Here is a 23187-nt window from a genome sequence, read left to right on the forward strand (position 1 = left end):
CGAGTTCTGACCAAAAAAGCAAGAAGACGTATGACAAAATTTCACAAACTATTGATGGTCAATGGATTGGTTAGACCAGATCCAAGACCAGAGATTTTTAAGGAAATTAGAGATGAGAGCAAAGGGTTTAGGGTTGATTATGTTTAACAAACAAAACAAAAGGCTTTTGAAATTGTCCCCAATCACCCCCCTACCAGAATCACTACAAGCGTTTGTTCAAGAAATCTGAGATCGCTGCAAAAAAACGTCACAGGAGCATTTCGGGTTCATTCAATAAGCGTACAAAGCAAAAGGAGAGAAGAGGAAGGATAAAAGCGCCAGAGAGAAAGAGGACTCTGAAAAAAAAGGTACATGAGATGAAAGGTGTGATAGATGATACGCAGAGGTTAGAAAAATAGTATTTGTAAAAAAATAAAAATAAAAAACAAGTAAGAGAATGCTTGGTTTCCCCTTTGATGGATTAAAACTGGCACTTTTCCTAAACCTGCCTGCAACAATTGGCTTTGTTCGCTAAAGAAAACCAGGCCTGGTTTTGCAGAAGAGAACCAGAAAACGAGTGCAAATACAGTTTAGCACCAGGATTAGATTGACGTCATTTATATTTGACTGAGGGTCAACAAGGGAGAAATAATATAAACCTGATAGCGGGCATTTCTGATAAAAAGAAAAGCCTGCTTAGCTGTTCACATAGAATTCATTATGAAGTTATGGTCTACGCTGAACTTCGCAGACCTGCTGACCTGCAATCGTATAATTGGTTCTCTGAGTACTAACATCAGAGCCAATATTATCTCACTGACTGCCAATGGCGGTACTAGATGTCCAATTCATTTTGACTGTGAGGGCTAACATTTGCAAACAGTGCTTTTATAGTCAAAATGAATTTAAAGTCTAACACAGGGGTGGGCAAACTTTTGGGCCCGGGGGCCACATTTGAAAGATGGGTGGGGTCAGCACAAGATACGATACATATAAAAAAGTGCATCCGTTAACAGTACATATGAAACATAAACAGAAAAAAAGGACTAAAGTATTAACATACTCATCACTCATCATTAAAGTAAAAAGTACAGAGTAAAGTAAAAAGGAATGTATTAAGAAATATTAAAATTTCATTTAAATAAAGATAGAGGGGCTGTAAAACACGAAAAACAAATAAGAGTGGACAGAGCTACTGCCACTGGCTTCTGCGTGATGGCGCTATCTTGGGGGGAAAATAAATAAATAAATAAATAAATAAATAAATAAATAAATAAATAAATAAATAAATAAATAAATAAATAAATAAATAAATAAATAAATAAATAAATAAATAAATAAATAAATAAATAAATAAATAAATAAATAAATAAATAAATAAATAAATAAATAAATAAATAAATAAATAAATAAATAAATAAATAAATAAATAAATAAATAAATAAATAAATAAATAAATAAATAAATAAATAAATAAATAAATAAATAAATAAATAAATAAATAAATAAATAAACATTTGGACAATGTCGCCGGGCCGGATTAAAAGGCCTAACGGGCCAGATGTGGCCCGCGGGCTGTAGTTTGCCCATGCTGATCTATGTCAAAGGCATGAAAACATGACTTTAACTACATGCCTTTCAGTTTGAAGAAAATGGACGACTATTGCTGTCAATAAGTTAGTATAGCATGCAAAAGTTTCAGGGTATAAAAATACAGCCATTTAATATTTGAACATTCAACGTATTCACTTTACGAACCACTCAAAACTACAAGAGCAACGACCAATAACAAAGCAAAAATGTCAGATAAATCCCCAAACCTTTTTTATGAATGATAACAGGAATATATAAATGTTATCACCAGGTTTCAAAATGCCAATCATAAATCCAATCCCTGAAATACACATGCAGTATTTTGCCTTGCCAATCCACCGAGGCATTTCTCCTTTCAGTGAACAGTTTAAACCCCTAAAAAAATCTACCACAGTCCCACAGTATTGCAAAGCACACTTACCTTGATAGCGTACGGTCTTGCGTGGGATTGGGTTCCAGTTAAGACCCAGAGACTTCTCACATCCAAATAGGGACAACAAGAGCAAGACCTTCACCCAGGCCATTTCTCTGATGTAAAATCCCATTCGGTGGGAAATGTGTGAGTGATGGATTGAGACCTCACTCAAGAAGGACTCAGGAGAGCAAGAAGGCTCCTGGCCACCTGCCAGAAGAAAAAAAATACCATGTCAGAGTGAGGCAGTCACTTTAGAGACTCAATTGTGCATTATAAACTCTTTTAACACAAGATACATCAGGTTTTTGTTTTTAAAAGCCACCTGAGACATGAAAACAACACAAACAGCAAAACACGCACTGCTAACCACTCACTGAACATATTGACATTAAAAACACAACATTGTTCGAAATAACAGTAATCAGCGATGCAAATGACTTGGACAAATAAAAAAAAAACAGTCCAACGTTTAAATTTTGCCGTTGCCAAGCATAACAAACAATAACGCTTAATGACCTTTGGCTAGAGTTTTTGGGGGAGAAAAGTTTTGTTCCATCTTTATTCTCATTGAAAATAAAAGCTATTGCCACTCAAAAAAAAAAGCTGTGAAACTGCTTATCACCGCATTCTTGCAGAGCCAATTCAGCAGCAGCATATTAAACTGAGGCTATGTTATCAAAGTTAATTGTGCTGGCACTGCCTGAGACGCCAATGTGTTGGGAAATGAATGTGAAGGCAAGGACGATCCAATAGCAGTCTGCTGTAAATGAGCAGCTTTACACCTAATGAACGTGTCAAGCGTACAGCTACATTTTGCCATTACAAGGCAACCAATGACAGGAGACCCTATGACATTTTTTCTTTGACGTTACATCAATTCAAAATGTTAAGTACAAAGAAACTCCAGACAGAAATACAAGACAGTTCTGAACAGGGAAATTGTTCTCATCATATATTCTGTAAAATAGTGTCTTGGGTGACAATTAATCAATATACAATATATCAAGGGTAGGGAACTTATGGCTCAGGAGCCACATGTGGCTCTGATGATGGGTGCATATGGCTAAAATATGGAAACCAGTGGTGAGAGTCCTCAATTGCACCAATAGGAACGTCACGTCGGGACTGTCATTGATTTCATTGATACACATTAAACTCATTGATATTCATTGATTGGTAATAACGTCAAAGGAATTCGGAAACTTTTTGTACTTTAAAAGTGCTAAAATGACTGCAAAATTTCATTCATTTTGACTTTTAAATTGCGAGTATAGCTCGTAAGGAATAACGTTTGAAAATAGGAATTATTTATGGCTCTCTCAATTCAAAAAGGTTCCCGACCTCTGTGATATCTGAAGTACTGGTCCGGCAAAATGAAGAAAAGACTGATATGGTAATTGACGAAAAAACGTAGTATTTTGCGGTGGTAGCTTAAGTATTATAACAAGAACCTGTAAAATATTCTGTTACCTGAAGTTTTTCGTATTGACCTTCAGCACTGGTAGATTATTTTGAGTAAGTAGGCCATTTCTGGAGAGATATGACATTCTAATTGAGCTATAGTTTCTAATGTTGTGGGTGTCACCGCTAAAATTTCAATCACCAAGGAATGACATCCTAAAACCATAAATTTAAAACACAATATAGTTGGTGGAAGGCACTATCATGACTTTGTTAGAGAATGAGCTCCAAAGACCAACAAAATTTAAGCAAAACAATTCATCAATGGCCTATAAAATGTTGTTTTCACCCTCAGTTGGTCTCTTTAAAGGATCTGTGATTAAATTCGGTGAAATCTTCAAGACAGCCATCCTTTCACAGGGATTTGTAAAAGTCTGTCTGAGTGGCTGGTTAAGTACACTTGTGGAAATGAGACTGGATAAAACTGCTAGACTGAATTATGAGAAAGTATCGCCCAACAACATTACAAATAACATCAATATAAAGCTCTCCCTCCAGATGTGTCTTTTTAAATTGCGACTCAACTTATCCTTAATACAGCCTAAACGACAAGGACTTTATCTGAAGGTTTCTAATTCTTTATCTGCTACATGTTGATAAAAATCTGTTTCTACTGACCAGCATAAAATACCAAAATTCTAATAACGGAATGTGAAGAACTAGGCCTTTTCTTCCATACGTTGATTCTAAAAATACGAGTACTGTATTTTCACAACTATAAGGCACACCGCATTATAAGGCGCACCCTCAATGAATGACATTTTTTCCATAGATAAGGCGCACTGTATTATAAGGCGCACTGTCTTTTTTGGAGAAAATTTAAGACTTTTAAGTGCGCCTTATAGTCGTGAAAATATGGTAATTGCTATTGACTTCCAGGTATGAAGCACTCACTACACAGTCATCTCTAGAGCCAGCCATTGTTGATGTTTTGGATTTTTTTGTATAAAATCTTGCAGTGGGGGAGGAGCTATATGATGGAAGATTTTGTAAACTAAGATGGCATCTGCATATTTCACAGTATTGTTTCAGTTCAGGCGTTTGTGTTTTTTTAATATCCGACAGTGGTGCTTTGTTTTTGGTTTTCTGTTTTCTGTTTTTTCCATATATAAGGCACACTGGATTATAAGGTGTACTGTCTATTTTGGAGAAGATTTAAGACTTTTAAGTGCGCCTTATAGTCGTGAAAATACAGTAACTGAAAAGCCCTTGTTTGTATGTGTTCAATTCTTCTTATGTGCTGAAATCGATTGAAAATAACAGTTATTGATTCGACGTTTACCAAGAGAATACGACAGCGAGATGGTAGAAAGAGCCCCATCTGATGATCGTGACATGCTGTTTAATGAGGGTACTCCAATGGTACATTTGGGTGAAAGCGTCAAGTCTCGTAATGCACACTACCGGCTTTATTGGATCGATGCTCCAGGCCTTAGCGGCTGGCGATTGAGTGAGCCAAAGAGACATTGAGACGGAGCTGGAGGGCGTGGAAGTTGGAGAGAGTGATGAACGGATTAAAAAATTGGGAGCAAAAAGTGGGAGAAGTATATAAAAAATAACCTACATTTAGAAATGTTGCAAGAGGCATTTCAATCTACGACAGTGAAAAGAGCTAAACATTGTGAAGTAGGCATCCTGAAGGCTGGATTAAATGAAGAGGCAGTGCAAAGACTGCTACAGAAAACGAGAGAAGGATTGAGACGGAAAACAGATTTTTTAAACAAAAACAAACAAACTTATGTGTAAGTTTTAAATGATGAGTCTAAAATAATGAGGTAGAAGCTCATTATCATTTCTCTGAAGACCAGATTTTTCCAGCAATGACCCAGCTAACAAAAAAAAATACATGAATCCATTGTAAACAAGTTACTAGCAGATACTTTGAGTGTTATTTTCCCCTGGATAGTTGTGTTTTATTTTAATAACTGGGCTTTTATATTTGCTCTCACCTGTATTGTAAACAAAGTAGAGGATAGAGACATATACACACACTAGACAGTCCTAAACATACGACATATTGGATTACATTTCTAATTGCAATGCTGCTCTGTTGATTTTATTAAGCACATGGGAGAATAAATTACAGCAAAAACAAAACGACAATAAGATAACACAGAGGTGTCCAAACTATGGCCCGTTGTCCGGATTTTGGAGGCTCTATTTTACATAAATTCATTAAAAAATAATCCATTATGAAATTTTGCTCTTGATAGTTATTTTCTTGACTGGTTTTTCCCCCTTAACCTTGAAATATTCTTATATTAATATAATTTTGTTGCCTGTATCTATTAACTTATTCACTAACCTATTGACTAACCTCTAAATATCAAACTCAAGTCAACTTGGAAGGATAGCATTGTCTGATAATTAGATTATGTTAGGTTAGATTAGGTTAGAACTTTATTTCATCCCATATTTGAGAATTTTTTTGGTTTCCGTAGCAAGACAGACAAAAGACACACAAGACATTGTAGACCTAGTTAAAAAAACTGGAGCCAAACAGGCTTCTGCAGACTGAAACTGATACTGCACAGTCCCTCAGTAGTCTGTAGGTTTTAAAGATCATCTTTCTATCCTAGATCCGCCTAGATCCTCCTAAGGTGTCCTATCACCTAATCAGCAGTAGCGGAAAGGCCGGTGGGGGCTTCAAAGCACAAAAACAGCCCAGCAAGCACCATGTTTTACTTCTAGTCAAACCCCGGGTCAAAATAGATCGACATCTATCACCATGAATGACAGCCAAAGTGTCAATACGACAACTAAAACATTAAAACCTGAAAGTGCAACGATTTCAGTCATGTTGCCCCTTGTAACCTTTTTTTGTTAATGTGTGACACGACTACACATAGTGTTTCAGACTATGTACTTTCTTCTCAATACCGATCTACCCCTAAATTGCATCCTTTGAATTTTTATTGTGCCAAGGGAACTTCCTGAACACCACGCTTACAATCCTCTTTTAAATGAAGCCAACTCTTCTGGATCTCTCACGGCGCTTCTTCAAATAATGCCGAGTCTCTCTTGATGACCGCATTAATGCAATTGCATTGTGTCGGCGTGGGTCCCGCGGTGTCGCCTCATTCAAATCATCTTTTGACGCTGGTATTGCTGTTCAGCCTGGTTTACCTAATGAGCTGTGACACAGCAGCCTAAATAATATCACTCAACACTCTGCAATAAATGAGCTCATTAAAACATCTAGAAAAATAGGCCAAACAGTCTGATTGAGTTTCTGGGTTTGTGTACGAGTACTTGAGGTAAGATGACTCCCTTTGGGGAGAAACAGAGTGTGGGAGTTTCTTCAACGCTGGGGTGGATTTCAGGTTAAAAAAATGGAAAAGATCCTAGTTTTATTCCAGTGTCTTTTTTCTTTGTCAGAGTATAACTCTGTTTCACATTGCCCTCAACCTCCCTTTGAATTTATCCATGTGTTTTCCTGACAGCCGTTTCCTTCCCCTCCTCCGTTCCACTCCTAGTTGATTGCCTAGCCATTGTTTGACTTTTAACCCTCAACCTCTGGCCTTTTAGAGTTGCAGGGCTGGTCTACACACTTGACTATCACCCAGCGTATTGTTCATTAACAGACATACGCAGTATAGAGGCGCGCTTCTGCACTAAACGACAACTCCCACCCTCTTCCTTCCTCTCTCGCCTCCCTTGCAAAACAAACAGTTCATCTAGCATCAGCTCTCTTCCTTCCTTCCTGCAACCCCTTCCGTTCCCAGCCTGACATCATTTACGGCTTTTCCAGCATTTAAAATGCATACGAACAAACTCACAGGGACTTTTTGGCAGCATAAAACTGTTTCACACTTTGAGACCTAGAACCATTATACAAATGTGTCTCTTGACATCTACTGAGAAACTATAAAATGGCTTCCACAGTAGTGGAATATTAATATTGGGTCATTTGAGACAATGCAAATATCAGGGAGGATGGTCATTGTGGGTATGAGCCAATATAAACAAGTAATTAACAAAGCAGGACAATGTAATGTCACAAAAATGATTTTTAAGGGAATCTGGGAACCTAATATAAATTATTTATACAGCAGATGTCAAAATATCATAAACAAGCTAAGCCGAATATCAGTTTCAGACACCTGTTTTTATCATCGCATTGAGTTTTTGGGATAAATCGTTCAAAACAACAAACTCGCACAAAAAAAGATTCATTGCCTTATTTTAATTTGTGACCAAGTCCATCCCGAGTTTTTGTTGTTTTTGGAACCGATGGTTATAACGATTACCCGAGAATTTCCAAAGATAATTTGGTATCCAAGAAAAGATAAGCACTATAATTTAAACAATTATAATTGCCCTCCCCTCTCGCTGCTAAAATCTTTGAAAAACAGCTCGCCATTCTGACAACTCTGTTGAACAACAACTAAAGATTTTTTTTAGTTCCTGCATCCATATCCATACCGCTATGTGAGCTCTATGTCTGGAATAATAATGTAGAAATGCTCAGTTGATCTGAGTTCAACGCTAGAGTAAATCGCATTTGGATTCCGAGTGAAAATCAGCAAAATATCACGTTAGGTAAACCCATTGCAAAATTGATGATTTGATGTATGAAGTGGGAAATGTCAACAAGGATTTTATTACTGCTTCTGACGTCTATACGGTGGGAAAAAAGCATCAGCCTTTAACAAAAGGTGAAGAAAAAAGCAATAACTTGAGTATTAAGTTGTGATTTGGCTGTTCACTAATGCACACCAAAGAAAAACTGTCAAGAAAAAACCTTTTGTGGTTTTACGGGCATATGGCCACAAGGGCTTCCGACGTTTGCTAGTCTGTAAAACCCCAAAACTTTCGCTTCAGGTTCTGTAAAAAGAAGTAAATAACTTTTCTTTAAGCCGTTTTGATTTCACAAAGACTATACTTCACCAAACGTTGTAAAACCGTAAAAATCAACGATATTTTTCTGATAATATTAAGACTTTCATCTCGTAACATTGGGGCAGATACATTTTATAATATATAACTTTATTCTCGCAATTTTATGACTTTTATCTTGTAATACTGCATCTTTTTTTCTTGTAGTTTCATACCAGTGACAGAAATAACGTACATTATCCTCCACAGGGGAGCTATGGCCCATTGCTGTCCTGCTTCCCTCCCATCCAGCGCCATGCCGGGACCCCGACGGCTTCAACAACAGCGGTCTCATTTTTCCTGCATGACTAATACGTCGGTGTGAGTTCACTCATGACTTGGGGCCACCAGGCACACTCAGGTAAATAATATTGTTGGTGTCAGGATTAGATATCGGGTAGCAAATCACAGGTATTTTTCTTATTACTGGGTTTACCCACCTCCTATCCCTGACCTATCTTTCTCCCTCTTCTATTTAGTCATCATAATTTAATGTTTCCATTAGAGATTGCCATTTCAGCATATGGAAAAAGTTTAGTTTAGGAACATGACATTTTTCTGCAAGTAAATTGGTATTCTCGAAGGAATAAAATCTATTTAATTGAGAGCTGTAGCACTGACAGCGAGTTACTCTATCAAAGATTGAAATTCCAAAAAGACTTTTGATCACCTGCCTATGTGAAGACAGGAGTAAAAAATCTGAGAAATGTTAAATCAAAATAAATTCTCACCTGTCAGTCAATGAACCACGTATTAATTTCTCTCCCCCTCCCAAGCATATTTGCTCTATTTGCATACAACGATTTTCTAAACATCACAGAATCATCCAGCCATCAAAATATGTTGCATGTAAATGTCATTGAATTTCCAATTAAAGGATAACTTGTATTCACTTGCTATGCTAATTACCGCAAAACGAAGAATGCCTTTCTTTGCAGACATCCCATTTCTACTTGATAAATGTCAAAGAAGAAATCCTCTGAGACTGCCTGGTGCTGCAGTTACTGTCTTTCTGTAACCAAGCTTTTATGTTTTCCCCCTGGAGAGGGTCCGGGGGCCTTCAAGAATACCCTCCTTTCATCCCCACGGTGGCCGAGGCTTGCACGGACGGCCATTCTTTCAGCCGCCCACCGCCTTGTCTATATCACGGTCGGCTGGTCAGGCGTGGCGGGCTTATAATTCTTTGATCACCTCTCTGATCTCCTCCATCATTGCCAGGGGCACCATCTGATTACAGATGAAATGGATCTGATTTGGGCTCTGACCACGGGCCAAACACCTGCTCAGACCTGACAAAGTGATAAAAAGGGGATGTACACATGGGATAAAACCAGTGATGCTGACTGTCCCTATAAACGGACAACAGGCCATCTGGTTTTTCTAGTGTGGAAGTACAAAGCGGATCTATATTTACAAAGTAGTACCATGTTGGGTGGGGATATTGCAAATACTATCATGTCGTTACTGCAAACTCAAATTCATAACAGTGAATTTGATCAGTCAAGTTTCATTCACTGCTCATGTTTTTCACTTCTACCGAAGGCTATAACTGTCAATTAGGCAATTTACTGTCATGACAGTATAACAAAGGCTTAAGTCTTGTTACAGAGATTTTAAATCTCTGACTGCCATTGACGGCGATGGACAATCTAGACGTCCATTTGAACTGGGGTGGGTTTATGGGGGGTTCTGGCAGGAAATGAGTGTTAGTCATACCTGTCAACCTCGAACCATTTGTGATCTTACCAAATTTTGTTTTCGCCCTTACATATATGTATAAATACATGGAAAATCTTACCACTTTACTTTTTTGTAATTTTTTGCAAATGAAAGTAAACATAAACAAGGGAACAGGAAACGGAAATCACATGGTGAAAGTGTTACAAAACGAAATGTTTATCATGATCTTTTTTTTTTAGCCAATCAGAGGCGCCGGTACATATATCACTTGGCAGACATGCGTTTCCGGGAAGAAACAATGGCGGATGGTGAAAAATGGCTAGAAAGTGCCTTAATTTATTTTTTTTTCTCAAAATCACCGTTTAGCGTACCATTTTCATGTGTACAGCGTACCAATATAAAAATGGGCTTTCAGTTGTACCAATTACGGCGAGAACGTACCAGTTGACAGGTATGGTTAGTGTTTATGCTGGCAAACCTCCCAGTTTAAATGGATTGGACGTTTGCAAATGGCAAAATAATGTAAATTCACTGTAGAACAGGGTTCGGGAACCTTTTTAACGAAGAGAGCCATAAACAATTCATATTTTCTAATGTTATTCCTTGAGAGCATAGTCCGAATTTAAAAGTCAAAATACATGTAAATGGGTGCCTTTGTTTTTAGTAATTTCACCACTTTTAAAGTGGAAAACAACATTGACAACATTATTATTGCTAATCAATGATAGTATGCATTCCAGAAGAGTCTATGGCAAATAAAAATAATGCAATATCTAAGCTCTGTCACCAGCGGTTTCCATATTTTAGCTTACAGGTTAGTGGAGAGCCAGATGTGCCCATCAAAAGAGCCAAATGTGGCTACTGAGCCATATGTTCCCGAACACTGCTGTAGAAGGATGATAAAAGTCACGTGATTGGAGCTCTATCGTCAATGGAACTGAAAGAGTTAATTAAACGAACTGGATTAGACTATGTCCGCTCAGCAATTCTTATTGTTGTTCATTTATTTATTGAGTTAGGCCAAATAGCACTTGTTTTGTGTTGGAAAATTGCAATATTTACATTCCAATTCATGTAATAGAAATGTTAACTAAATTATGCAGCAGTGCCAAATCATTAATTGGATTTATCCACGGGGCTTAAATGAGCTCTGTGGGGAAAAAAAGTGAACGATTTGAAATGATTTTACTTTTCTAAATCCCAGAATTTAGAGAGAGCAACGATTAAGAAGGAAAAAAAACACTGAATATGATTTTTTAGGCTGTTTTCTTATGGTTGATTTTCATTAATATAGTATTTTTTATATAACGCTGTGTTAAGCACTATGTAAATTAAGCTTATTATCCGTCATAATAGTTTTATCCTGTGCTTCAAAACCAACGGAAAACCCTAAATTGTTGCTAATATGGTTGTTATTTGGGTTTGTTTTTTTCTTAGCTGACCAGCAAAAATTACGCCAATGTGTGAAACTATTTTCGTCTATTTGTGCAGAGCTTTATAGCAACTAGTTTCTAGCATAAAACCTCAGAACTGGTGTGCAATAAGAAGGCTACTCTGATTAGTGCACTGTATGCTCCCTGTCTAACACTTAAAAGCAGACAGGCAACATCAGCAATTAGCTTGTGAACATAAAGAGACCCACATCTTCCCCTGGAGATTTCAAGAAACAGAAGAGAGAGAGTTAAGAAGAGACCAGATAATTGTCTTGAATTCCTCAGCGTGACAGGAACTCAAATCCAAGAGAATGTTAATACCTCACTATGTCAGTCAAATGGGTAACAAGACATCTGTGTACTGACTTTATGAGACGATAATATGTCACTGTTAGGTGTTCACTCCTCGGCAATACTCGGAACGACCTGGAAAATCATTTAATTCAAGTTTAACAAACTTCAATCAATGAATAGGGATTCTTCTCCCTCTAGTTTCAGTTTGAGTGAAGACATTTTAGTGTTCACGGACAGCTTTAATCAATGAATCTCATCTATTCTGCTGGAGGTCCATTTTCTCCGATCACTGCGGCAACTAATCTTACTCAGAGCATCTCCCAGGTCTCTCTACTGGAAAGTGCTGATCAAGATCTTATTGAGAGCTCTGGCTGGTGCGTAGATTAAACAATATTGTTTTAAAAGTAAGCGCACCATCAAGCTGCCTCCCTTGTTAATAATATACAACTTGTAGGAAGCAAAATGCCACCTCAGCATGTGATTTGTGCAGAGTTCTATATCATAAATTATTAGGCCTTAGTACCTCAATAATCGCTTTGACACCCACTTGTCCTTTTTCCCAATGATTTCTACACACCACTGAAGCCGAACAGAAACACCAAACTTCAATTGTGAAGGGCTTGCGTGAAAAAAAAAACTTGACTTTACTCAGACATCCTAACTGTATATCAATTTAGTCAACATTAGTACCATATTTTCACTACTATAAGGCGCACTTAAAAGTCTTAAATTTTCTCCAAAATAGACATTGCGCCTTATAATCCAGTGCGCCTTATATATTGAAAAAAACAGAAAACCAAAAACGAAAAACCACCACTGTCGGAAATTAAAAAAACACAAACACCTGAACCAATACTGTTAAATATGCAGATGCCATCTTATTTTACAAAATCTTCCATCATATAGCTCCTCCCCCACTGCAAGATTTTAGACAAAAAAATCCAAAACATCAACAATGGCTGGCTCTAGAGGTGACTGTGTAGTGAGTGCTTCATACCTGGAAGTCAATAGCAATTACCGTATTTTCACCACTATAAGGCGCTCTTAAGTCTTAAATTTTCTTCAAAATAGACAGTGCGCCTTATAATACAATCCACCTTATATATGGAAAAAATGTCAGTCATTGAGGGTGCGCCTTATAGTCGTGAAAATACGGTAGCTATAATACAATTCTCAGGAAGTCTATCGAAATGAATCGCCACATGTTTCGAACTGATTAAGCATCTGTCTGTCTGCCACTGTCGCCCCCTTTTCTCTGTTTTGACCTTGTGTTTGACAGTCCGGCCACGTTGTTGATGTCTACACGTGAGTGCTGTGAGAGGAGGTAACACCCCATGCGCACTCAACCTGCCAGTACTGAGTACAGGCCCTGGGGATGCTGGGTCTGAGAAGCGCTTTAGCTTGAACATCAATTTATCTGGACCATATGGTTAGATAAGCTTTTTGCTCCAGTTGCAGGTCATTCAACTTATATGATGCAACGTTGCTATGTTTTGCTATTTTGTACAAACACATGCTTTATCAGAGAAAAGAACCCCATGAGTTATGCGAGATGTTTATGAATTCCTAGATAGATATTGAATAAACTTCAAATGGTAAACATAAACTTTAAGTCCCAGTCTAATAAGCAGAAAACCTAAAAAAAAGTCCTCACGAACTGTTTCATAAATTCCAGTTTTCCCCAATATGTCAAGCCATTGAGAAAACAGTTCAGCCTGTTTCTAATGCACCAAAGCACTAATAAAATAACTCCCTTACGGACAAGTTCAAACGTCTAAATAACACAGAAAAGAACAAGTCGCTACAGTGTATTTTAGCACTCTCTGAATTGTTTTCTTAGCTGTATGCTTTATTGTAATGAGCTCTGGATTTTATGAACTGTTGTCTTAATGCCTGTAGTCATTGCTTCTATCTTGGAACAACTGCTTAACTACAAAATGCACTCACATCACGTCTTCTCTGGCCGTCAGTCACAATGCGTTCGGGCTAAGCGTACCCGCCTACTGTTTTCTCAAGGGAGATAATTATTCAGTAGTGCTCTTTTACTCTCACTTCAACCCTGTCCTCAACATTTCCCCAGCTTCGACTGTATATAGAAGCAGCATTTATTTCACGAAAGTTCAGAAGATCACGTTAAGCCGAGAGCCCATGAGCCCAGTAAGGTGTCATCGTTGCAGAAAAGGTCTCAACTAGCTGAAACCCCACGTAAGGGACCAAAAAAACAAAGAACAAGAGCCTGGTGATGAATAGAAGATTGTAAAATTGGCCTGAAAAGAAGTGACGACCACCTACAGCATTGTGTTTTTTTAGTTTTAAGGCAATTTGTTGCCTGTTGCTGTATTCTGTTTGAAAATGTTATCTGTCTATTGCCTTGTTGCGGATAGACAAATGCCATTTCTTCCAGCTGACATAAGATTTGAATAAGTTTTAGATGATATTTTCTAGAATGAGATTGCTGGGCTTAGTAAATATAAAATAGAATACAGTGCATGTCTAAAATGGATTTATGGTTAACCAATGGCGCCTTGCCAAACTGTCACTTTTCCAAATACAGTACACATACAATTGACTACTATGGGTATAATAATGAATTGATATGGTCTGCATTGACACTGAATGCAGCATTCCTGATATAGCATCAAAACCAGCATACTTAACTACACTATTCTAAATGCTGGCTATGTATTAGCATTTAGATCCATGTGAAAAAGTTTGTCTCAAAGGGTTTGTTTCAGTTTGTATAACTTGGGGCTTCCTGCAGTATTAATGAGCATTAATGAGATTTCTATTTAAACAAATATGCGGCATCATAAAACAGCCTTTTGAAAACAAAATAAAAAGGGAAAAATGATTAAAAAAAATAATATATACAAAATAATTCCAACAAAATGCTCAGTTTAATTAAGGTATACTGTATAGTTTTAAATAGATTGTCTAATTTCAGTTTTGAGCTGGTTTAAAAAATGATTGGAACCCTGCTATAGGAACTTTTTATAACATTTAAATGTTTATAACTAAGCATTAGTAATAAACATAACCGTTTATAATTTATGATTCACTTAAGATTTTCTCCACGATTGCATCTATACTAAATAATTTATCCCCAGATACGTGATATACCATATAAAAGAAAGATGGCCATACTTATTGATGCGGTAGTTAAGTTCACAAACTCTTGCAACGTTAATGTTAGACACATGGTCATAATTATGAGATAATAAATTAACCCAAACATAAATTATATTCCTAAGCATTTCCAACAAGTACTTAATGGTTTATATTTTGCTTGGGAGAAAATACATTGCCATTAAAATATTTTTCACTAGGACATGTGGGTTTATTTGCTCTGGATTTACATATTGCTGAAAATTATATCATTGTAAAAAAAATAAAAAATAAATCCAATTACTAGCACCCAGCTTGCGATCTCATAAACAAAACATGGGCAGAAATATATTACAGCAATAATTCATAAATGTGTTTTTTTATTGTGCTAATTTCAAAGCAACAATTAAAATTAGCTAAGGTCATTGGTTCTTCCAGTCCAGAACATGATTTAAAGCTTTAGTTTTTGGAGAAAAAAAAGATATTAACAAGACAAAAAGGTCAATTCAAAGAAAAATCTAAGTAGAAACTATGTTTTTTTCTAAATAAGAGCTACTGGGAAGACAATCAACATATGTTGAAGGTTGTAGTCGCCGTAATACTGATTTGTTTAGAAGGAAGATAGAGGAAAAGAATGAAGGCAAAGGGTCAAGGAAATCAGTTGCATACTTTGATGTTTAACCTCAGTGTCATTAGTGCTTGATTGGGTCCATTAGAAGGGAATGGCGATTCGTAGCAAGAGCAGCTCTCCTCTAAACTCACTTTAACCACTACCTGTGCTCTCAAACACACAAAACGATCAATAGCAATATGGAGTGCTTGAGATAGACGGGCAAATATGAGGGAAACGTGTTGCAGGTTTACGGGAAGATAAGCTGGGATCAATTGAGAGACACAAGGACTTCTGCTACTGGGAGAAAAAGGGGATGGCGGAATCCCAGACAACCAATAACGAAACATAGGGATTTGCAAGGGGAATTTTGGTTGGTATGAATTGAGTAACTTCCTCCAAGGTGTATTAATATATGCTTCTGATCAAGTCATATTGCAGTTCCAACTTTGCCAATTGGTCAACTTGGAAATAGTAGGACAATTCAAGATAGCACAAAAGGTACGTTGTCTTTCGATTGATAACATCTGACAATCATCGGTAGAAAAAAAAGCAAGCTCATTCAATAAGTCACTAAGGTCGTTTTTGTGTGGGTAGGCCCAATTTTGAAAACAGCAGCACAGCAGAATCTCTCATTCACATGCAGGGCGTTGTATTCACATTTCATGTGGAGGCATCTACATTTTTGGGGGGAGGGGGGGGGGGGAATCTGTGCAAAACTGAAGCATTGGCAAACGCTATCATAAATAATCACCCTCATTAAAACAGCTGGTGATAACCACTAGTGACTTGAATAGTGTATATTTCTGCGCCTCTCATTACTGGTACATAGCCTCAATCCAAATTGTTGCTGTATAAAACTCTTGTCTATAGTCAACTTGAGTAGGAAACAGACAAATCTATTGGTTTTTGGCGATCAAAATCAACCAAATTTTCATATAAAATGTTTTAGTGCAGTTTTAGACCAGTCCGCCAAATCTTTAGAAAACCTTAATTGGAACAAACGCCATTGAGCTTAAATAATTGAAAGATAAAAGTGTTGTATTCCGTGTGTCAACAACAGGGGTAGGGAACTTATGGCTCGAGAGCCACATGTGGCTCTTTTGATGAGTGCATCTGTTTTTTTGCTAACCTGTGAGGTAAAATATGGAAATTGCTGATGACAGAACTGAGATATTACATCTAGAACTGCTTTAATCTTCATCTTTTTTACAGTAGAATGCATCCTCTCATTGATTAGCAACAGCATAAGAATCTTTTTAAAATTATTCATTTTTTTTCTACTTTAAAAGTGGTGAAATTACCCCAAAAAATTGAAAAGGCACTCGTTTACATGTATATATTTTGACTTTTAAATTCGTAGTATGGCTCACAAGAATTAACATTGGAAAATATGAATTGTTTGTGGCTGTGTTCGTTAAAAAAGGTTCCCGACCCCTTGGTCTACAAGGCTGTGTCATAGTGTTGTAACAAGATGTGTGAAAGGGTGCCCCTGTTAAGTGAAACATTTAATCTGCTCCTACCTGACAAGTGTCAGCCTGTTGTGATGTATATAACCTCCACCATCTTTCCTGCATTCCCTTCACCCTCCATTTCCTTCCTTATCTCATTTCCCTGTCAGAACCAACCCCCCTCCCTCCCTTCTACCCTTTTCTCTCCCCCCGTCCAAGCTTATTTTTCTCACTCAAACTCTAGGCTGGCATCCCGTCAGACAAAAACCCCAGACAACCAATATCCTCACAAACTGTGACCGACAGAAAGACAGATACGCAATTATTAGAGTCAATGTCGGATAAGCGTGTTGGGCTTTAGAGAGAAGGGGGCAAACAGACCAACTTTGAGTCAAAATATGGATTGCCGAGTTATAACCCGAAGCTGTTTTCCCTCCTTACGCTTCCATGATCTGCATTGGATGCACGCCATTTGTTCTTCAAGTGCGCTTTTACGAATGCAATTAAACACAGCCTCAGTTTGCGCCTAAGCCCTCAGCATTTTTCGCGTCTGGATAAAAATTGACTTTTTTATTTGGAGTAACTTTACTTAAGTCCACAATATATCCAGAGTGCCCCATCAACCTGACAAGGGATTGTAAATAAGAGAGCCATTCATCACAAATATTACACATACACACACACTACACTATCGCCAAGTATTCAGTATGCTACTATGACAAGGACATAGGTTTGGCGTCAGCATTGAAGGGGAATTGGGACTCGTAAATAATAAACAGACTCTCGCTTCTGTGGCTTGTGCCTATTTTATGGTTTAAACTGCCACTGGCTTTCCAATACACTCAATCAATAAGTAGAAAAAAACAAACAAAACCCTACATGTTTTTGTTCCCATACATACTGTATATAAGGTATATGAATTCCAATAGGATATATGATTAATTATTGAGGAATATCATAAAAGTGTAATGGAATCTATATTCAGAGGATGTAAGCCTGAGATTTCATTTTGGATCAAATAGTTGGTGTTATGACTTGGTTTTGAAATGGGAATAGATTTACGAGTCCTAATTTGTGGGGGAAAACTGCTAATCACTTGAGAATTTGCAGCATTTATTATTTTTTTATTGTAAAATGGGGTCTTGGACTAAATATTCCCTATTCCGTTTGATCATTATACTTATGAAAGCATTTTGTTGGACCAAAAAATGTGTGGTTAAAGCGACTGTCTCACATTCATTCACATGTATGTAATTTTAATGTTAATAGTTGATTTTGCTATGACGTTCGTCGTTTAACTAATGAAACATATTGGTATCGGCATTATGTGTATTGACTTGGTATCGGATAGATAACAAAATGCCGTATTTTCACAACTAGAAGGCGCACTTAAAAGTCTGAAATTTTCACCAAAATAGACAGGGCGCCTTATAATCCAGTGCACCTTATATATGGAAAAATGTCATTCATTGAGGGTGCGCCTTATAATGCAGTGTGCCTTATAGTTGTGAAAATACTGTACGTTGTATTAGAGTCTTAGTGAATGTACTTTTCAAATATGAATCATCATATACATACGGGTCACGTCCCTCTCCCAACGGGAGTTTGAAAATATGTTCCTGATTTTCACTGTAGCCCACTGCGGATGTCATATTTTATGGCATTGACCTATCAAGACTGAATGAGTGACTTTTCCATCACATTTGCAAAAAAAGGCAAGGCAGAAGTCCAAATATTGTTTTCCCATTTTTCCATTTTCTGCCACTATTTCAACTACACCTATATTTTTGTATTCTTTCCACCATCAATTTCCCACATACACACACATATAGAAATGCAGCCAAGCACAAGCACACACACACACACCAGCTTCAGCATTTTTCTAAACGAAATGCTTTCAGTTCTGACATCCAATATCTTAGCTCACCTCATTTTTCCACTCTCTGTCTTGCTCCTTGTCTTTTTGTTTGCGTCTTTCTTATCTAGCGGCTCATACCTCGCTCTTTACTTTCTCTTTGTCTCACATCAAAATGATTTCTTTACGGGCATACCTGAAAATTGCCTGTAATATCTAGGTCCTATTTTGACAAGGACCACCCTCCCCCATTGGAGGATGGATTTCCTTCCCATCTGCATATTGACTTTCTTATTTCTCTTCATTCTTGGCTCATTTTACATTTACTCTGCCTTTCTTTCTCTAGTTTTCACATGGACTCCTTAGCAACACATCTCTTGATATATATACATATATATTTATGCTTCTGTTTGCATTTTCTTACTTGTTTATCTTCTCCTCAGCGCGTCTGTCAGTTTTCTTCATATGCATCCAAAGGGGAGAGTCAGATGATCGGCCACATTTGACTAAAAAATAGAACACAAACAAAAGGGCAGTGAGTAAAATTTATTTCCCAAAAATCCTAAAAATTCCTAAAAATTTGACAGATGGGCCGGGTCAGCACAAGATACGATACATATAAAAAAGTGCATCCGTTAACAGTACATATGAAACATAAACAGAAAAAAGGACTAAAGTATTAACATACTCATCACTCATCATTAAAGTAAAATGTATAGTAAAGTACAAAGTAAAGTAAAAAGGAAAGTATAAAAAAATATTAAAATGTAATTAAAAAGAAAAGATAGAGGGGCTGTAAAACATGAAAAACAAATAAGAGTGGACAGAGCTACTGCCACTGGCTTCGGAATGACAGCGCCATCTTGGAAAAAAAAAAAACATTATTTGGACAACGTTGGCGGGCCGGATTAAAAAGCCTAGTGGGCCGTATGTGGCCCACGGGCCATAGTTTGCCCATTTCTGCTCTAGACTTTCCCACAACTAAGAATGGCAAGCAGTATAGAAAATGGCAATCTGGGGGTTGATAAAAGTTTCATGCACACACACACACTGAACTAAACAGCAGCTTCATCCCCTAAGGCTAAACTCCAGTGGATCCCAATGTTCACAGTGCAGATCAGGTTTTGAAAGTGCACGTGTGCTCATGAGCAAACACCAGGATCAGCATCATGCCAACATCAATGGCTTAGGAGACACAAAGTAAACCCCAAAGGCCTTGCAGATGCTGTCAGTAACATATGGGCAGGCTTGGGTTACACAAAGGCAGCCAGTGAACAAAGAAGGAACCAAAACCTCTGACACCGTCATACTTCAGTCATTGGTGTCAATAAACAAAGCCTCTAAAAAAAAAAATCGGCTTGGTGGCATTGTGCTATCTATATTGACTACAAAACAAGGTGCCATTGATAGAATGTCGTGATTAAATCTCTGATAAATAGATTTAAAAAGATAATGATGCTACTTAACCTAACACTACTAGTGAGCGAAGATTCAAACTTTGAGACTTTTCTTCTGGAGCTTTGTATCTTTTGTATTTTTCGGAAAAATAAAGACAATATTTCAAAGATTTCTGCAAATTACAATTGGGTGTTTCCACTTAAGGCTATTAAAAAAAAATCTTAACTTGAGAAGACTTGATGCGATATTTTACCTGATGAAAGATGCACCTAAAACCTATTGAGTAAATGGAGTAGTGATGATATGACTAGGTACATCACGTCCTGTGGCGTATAAATTTTTAAAAAAGTGCTACATTCGTGTTCTTTTGATATACATTAATATTGAAAGGTCTGAAAAACCCTTTCTGAAAGCGTAAAATCTTTTTTTGTGATGTGTGAGTGTTTTTTTCTTAAAATCTGGCATTTCCATTACCGGTATTCCATTGTGAAATTGTGTTTCTGAGACTTACAAAAGGATGATGGAAATGCAGCTTCTGAATTATACAGTTTCTCTTGTTAGTATACACCCGTACATACTATATTGCTTTAACTTATATGCATAGACTGGTACGCAAACATTACATGACGGCAATACCAAGCACTGATGTCATTTGTTCAGAAAAGTCATTTGAACCTAAGCTTACCACTGCCTATTAAATGAAACCCCAGCCAGCAAAATACTGCAAGGTTCTGCATAAGTTTGTACACTCACATTTAAAATATGCATACACCCATATGCAGATGAACTAATGCAAATACTGGGCTTGAAGCAGTTCCATGTAAGGGAAGCAGACCACCACAAAAAAAGAAAAAAATTGGGCTGAAAGGCAGTATAGCTATTAAAAAAACTGAACAAAACAGGGTTGGAATAACACATAAAACCCCCCCGTCCAACTCACAACGACACACATCCAGCTTGGTCTGGTTGACAGTCAACGCCGTGAGGGACGATGTGGCAAGCGGCCAGCGGCTTGTGAATCAGCAGTGACTAACGGTTGAAACCTGCGCTTTCAGGTCTAAATTATGTGTGCTTGCAGGTGGAGGAGGACATGCTTTCATGTGCGTCAGCATGCAAAGTGTAAATTTCAAACCACGTCTGGTAATCTCCAAAGCCAGAATGCTAAAAACAACGACACCAGCCTTTGCTTATCTGGCTCACTTGCGACAACGAAGACCTTTAATTGCATCGCGCCTAATTTGATATTGTCAGCGCTGACAGCACCCTGACGGGTCGAATGACGTGACGGGACGTTTGGTCGCCGGTCTTTTGGTCACCGGTCAAATGTACTTGGATATTAAACAGTGCTTAGATATTAAACAGTGCTTGGATATTAAACAGTGCTTGGATATTAAACAGTGCTTGGATATTAAACAGTGCTTGGATATTAAACAGTGCTTGGATATTAAACAGTACTTAGATATTAAACAGTGCTTAGATATTAAACAGTGCTTAGATATTAAACAGTGCTTGGATATTAAACAGTGCTTAGATATTAAACAGTACTTGGATTTTAAACAGTGATTAGATATTAAACAGTACTTGGATATTAAACAGTACTTGGATATTAAACAGTACTTGGATATTAAACAGTACTTGGATATTAAACAGTACTTAGATATTAAACTCTCTCTCTTAGATATTAAACTCTCTCTCTTAGATATTAAACTCTCTCTCTTAGATAATAAACTCTCTCTCTTAGATATTAAAGTCTCTCTCATGAATATAATTTTGAGAGCTGGCTTCTACAGTAAACTCTCTGTCACCAAAAGACCGCCGACCTAAAGACCGGCGACCAAACGTCCGAGCACCGTCGAGTGAAAACAGAGCAACTATGTAACCATCACGTCCTCCAATGAGCCCTGACAGGAAGCCTAAACCTGCGTTTAGTTTGATCTTACTACAAGACGATGCAATTGGATGCTAATCGGATGCAGCGGCCTGAAATTTGAGCGCCTGCCAAAGTATGCGTCTGCGGGTATGGTACCCACACGTCACCACCACACGTGCGTAAACTAGCAATGACAACTGGAATATGTGATTGGCCTGGAAGAGGCATGTGGCAATAAAAATACGACAAAATGACATGCCAGTAGCACTCTCTGAAAAGCTTCCTCCCTCTTTGATGAGCATCTGGCCAAGGACAACGTGTACTCCCACCCCTCCGCCAAAATTGTACTGGACTGAGTCTTTACAGTCTTTGTCCTCTGGAGTGATTTAGTCAGAAACTTTGACCCTTTTAAGTGCGGCTCATTATAGCCGGTTATGATTTACAGGCCAAAATTGAGGTGGTGGTCATTTGCTCAGGCCATAACCGGCCGGCGCCGCAGTCCGGCAAAGTCAATCCCTACTGAGATTTCTCATGAGAGTCGTCAATCCATACTCATGTAATGAATCGATTAGTCAGTGTAGCGTAGCATGACCGGGAATAAGCTGATGGTGACAAATGTGTGTTTCTATGCGTATGAATACTGCCACTGCGACACTATTGATAAAGATGGTGTCTTTGAGTTTACACTATTTGTTTTCCAATGATGATTCTACTCCTGAAAAACTAAAACTGCACGTTTCAGAGAATTTACTCAGAAATATATCATTTCTATGGAGAGCCATTTGCTATTTTGATGAATGCCTTTACATTAGAATGTGACCAGAATTTTTTATTTTTTTTAGCTAAGGGAAAGAAGTACAGTGTTGAGCAAAATCAAGTAAAACTTTAATTTTTATTATTACTATTAATCCTGGGTTATTTGTAATTGGTTATTCCCAAGAGTTATTTTTAATTGGTTGGCATAAAAAACAATTTATCCAGAAAAAGACATTTCAAACTAAACAGTTATTTTGTGCTCCATTGAATGTTGTTATGGTCTCCTTGAATAACGTTAATGAAATGTTTCACTATGTAAAATTCATTAAATAAGCATGAAATATGTAATGAATAGTAATGATTTCCCAAGTAAAGCATTTTTTCCCCCAATTTTACACATCCAGTTATG

The 23187-nt window shown here is 37.4% G+C and overlaps 1 protein-coding gene across 4 annotated transcripts in view; it reads right to left on the reverse strand.

Moving 5' to 3' along the window:
• Positions 1-23187, reverse strand: part of LOC144215582 (semaphorin-4C-like) — a 221232-nt gene that overhangs the window by 27096 nt on the left and 170949 nt on the right. For all 4 annotated transcript variants that reach the window (XR_013330450.1, XM_077744620.1, XM_077744619.1 and 1 more), the window contains 2 exons: positions 19179-19260; positions 1994-2194 (listed from right to left, as the gene is read on the reverse strand). Coding sequence is in view for 3 of the 4 variants with exons in the window: in XM_077744620.1 (XP_077600746.1) it covers positions 1994-2117 (124 nt within the window). In the remaining variant the exon portion in view is untranslated. The remainder of the gene's footprint in view (positions 1-1993; positions 2195-19178; positions 19261-23187) is intronic.

This window comes from Stigmatopora nigra, chromosome 22 (assembly GCF_051989575.1).
Source record: "Stigmatopora nigra isolate UIUO_SnigA chromosome 22, RoL_Snig_1.1, whole genome shotgun sequence".
In the NCBI taxonomy this organism is placed as follows: domain Eukaryota; kingdom Metazoa; phylum Chordata; class Actinopteri; order Syngnathiformes; family Syngnathidae; genus Stigmatopora; species Stigmatopora nigra.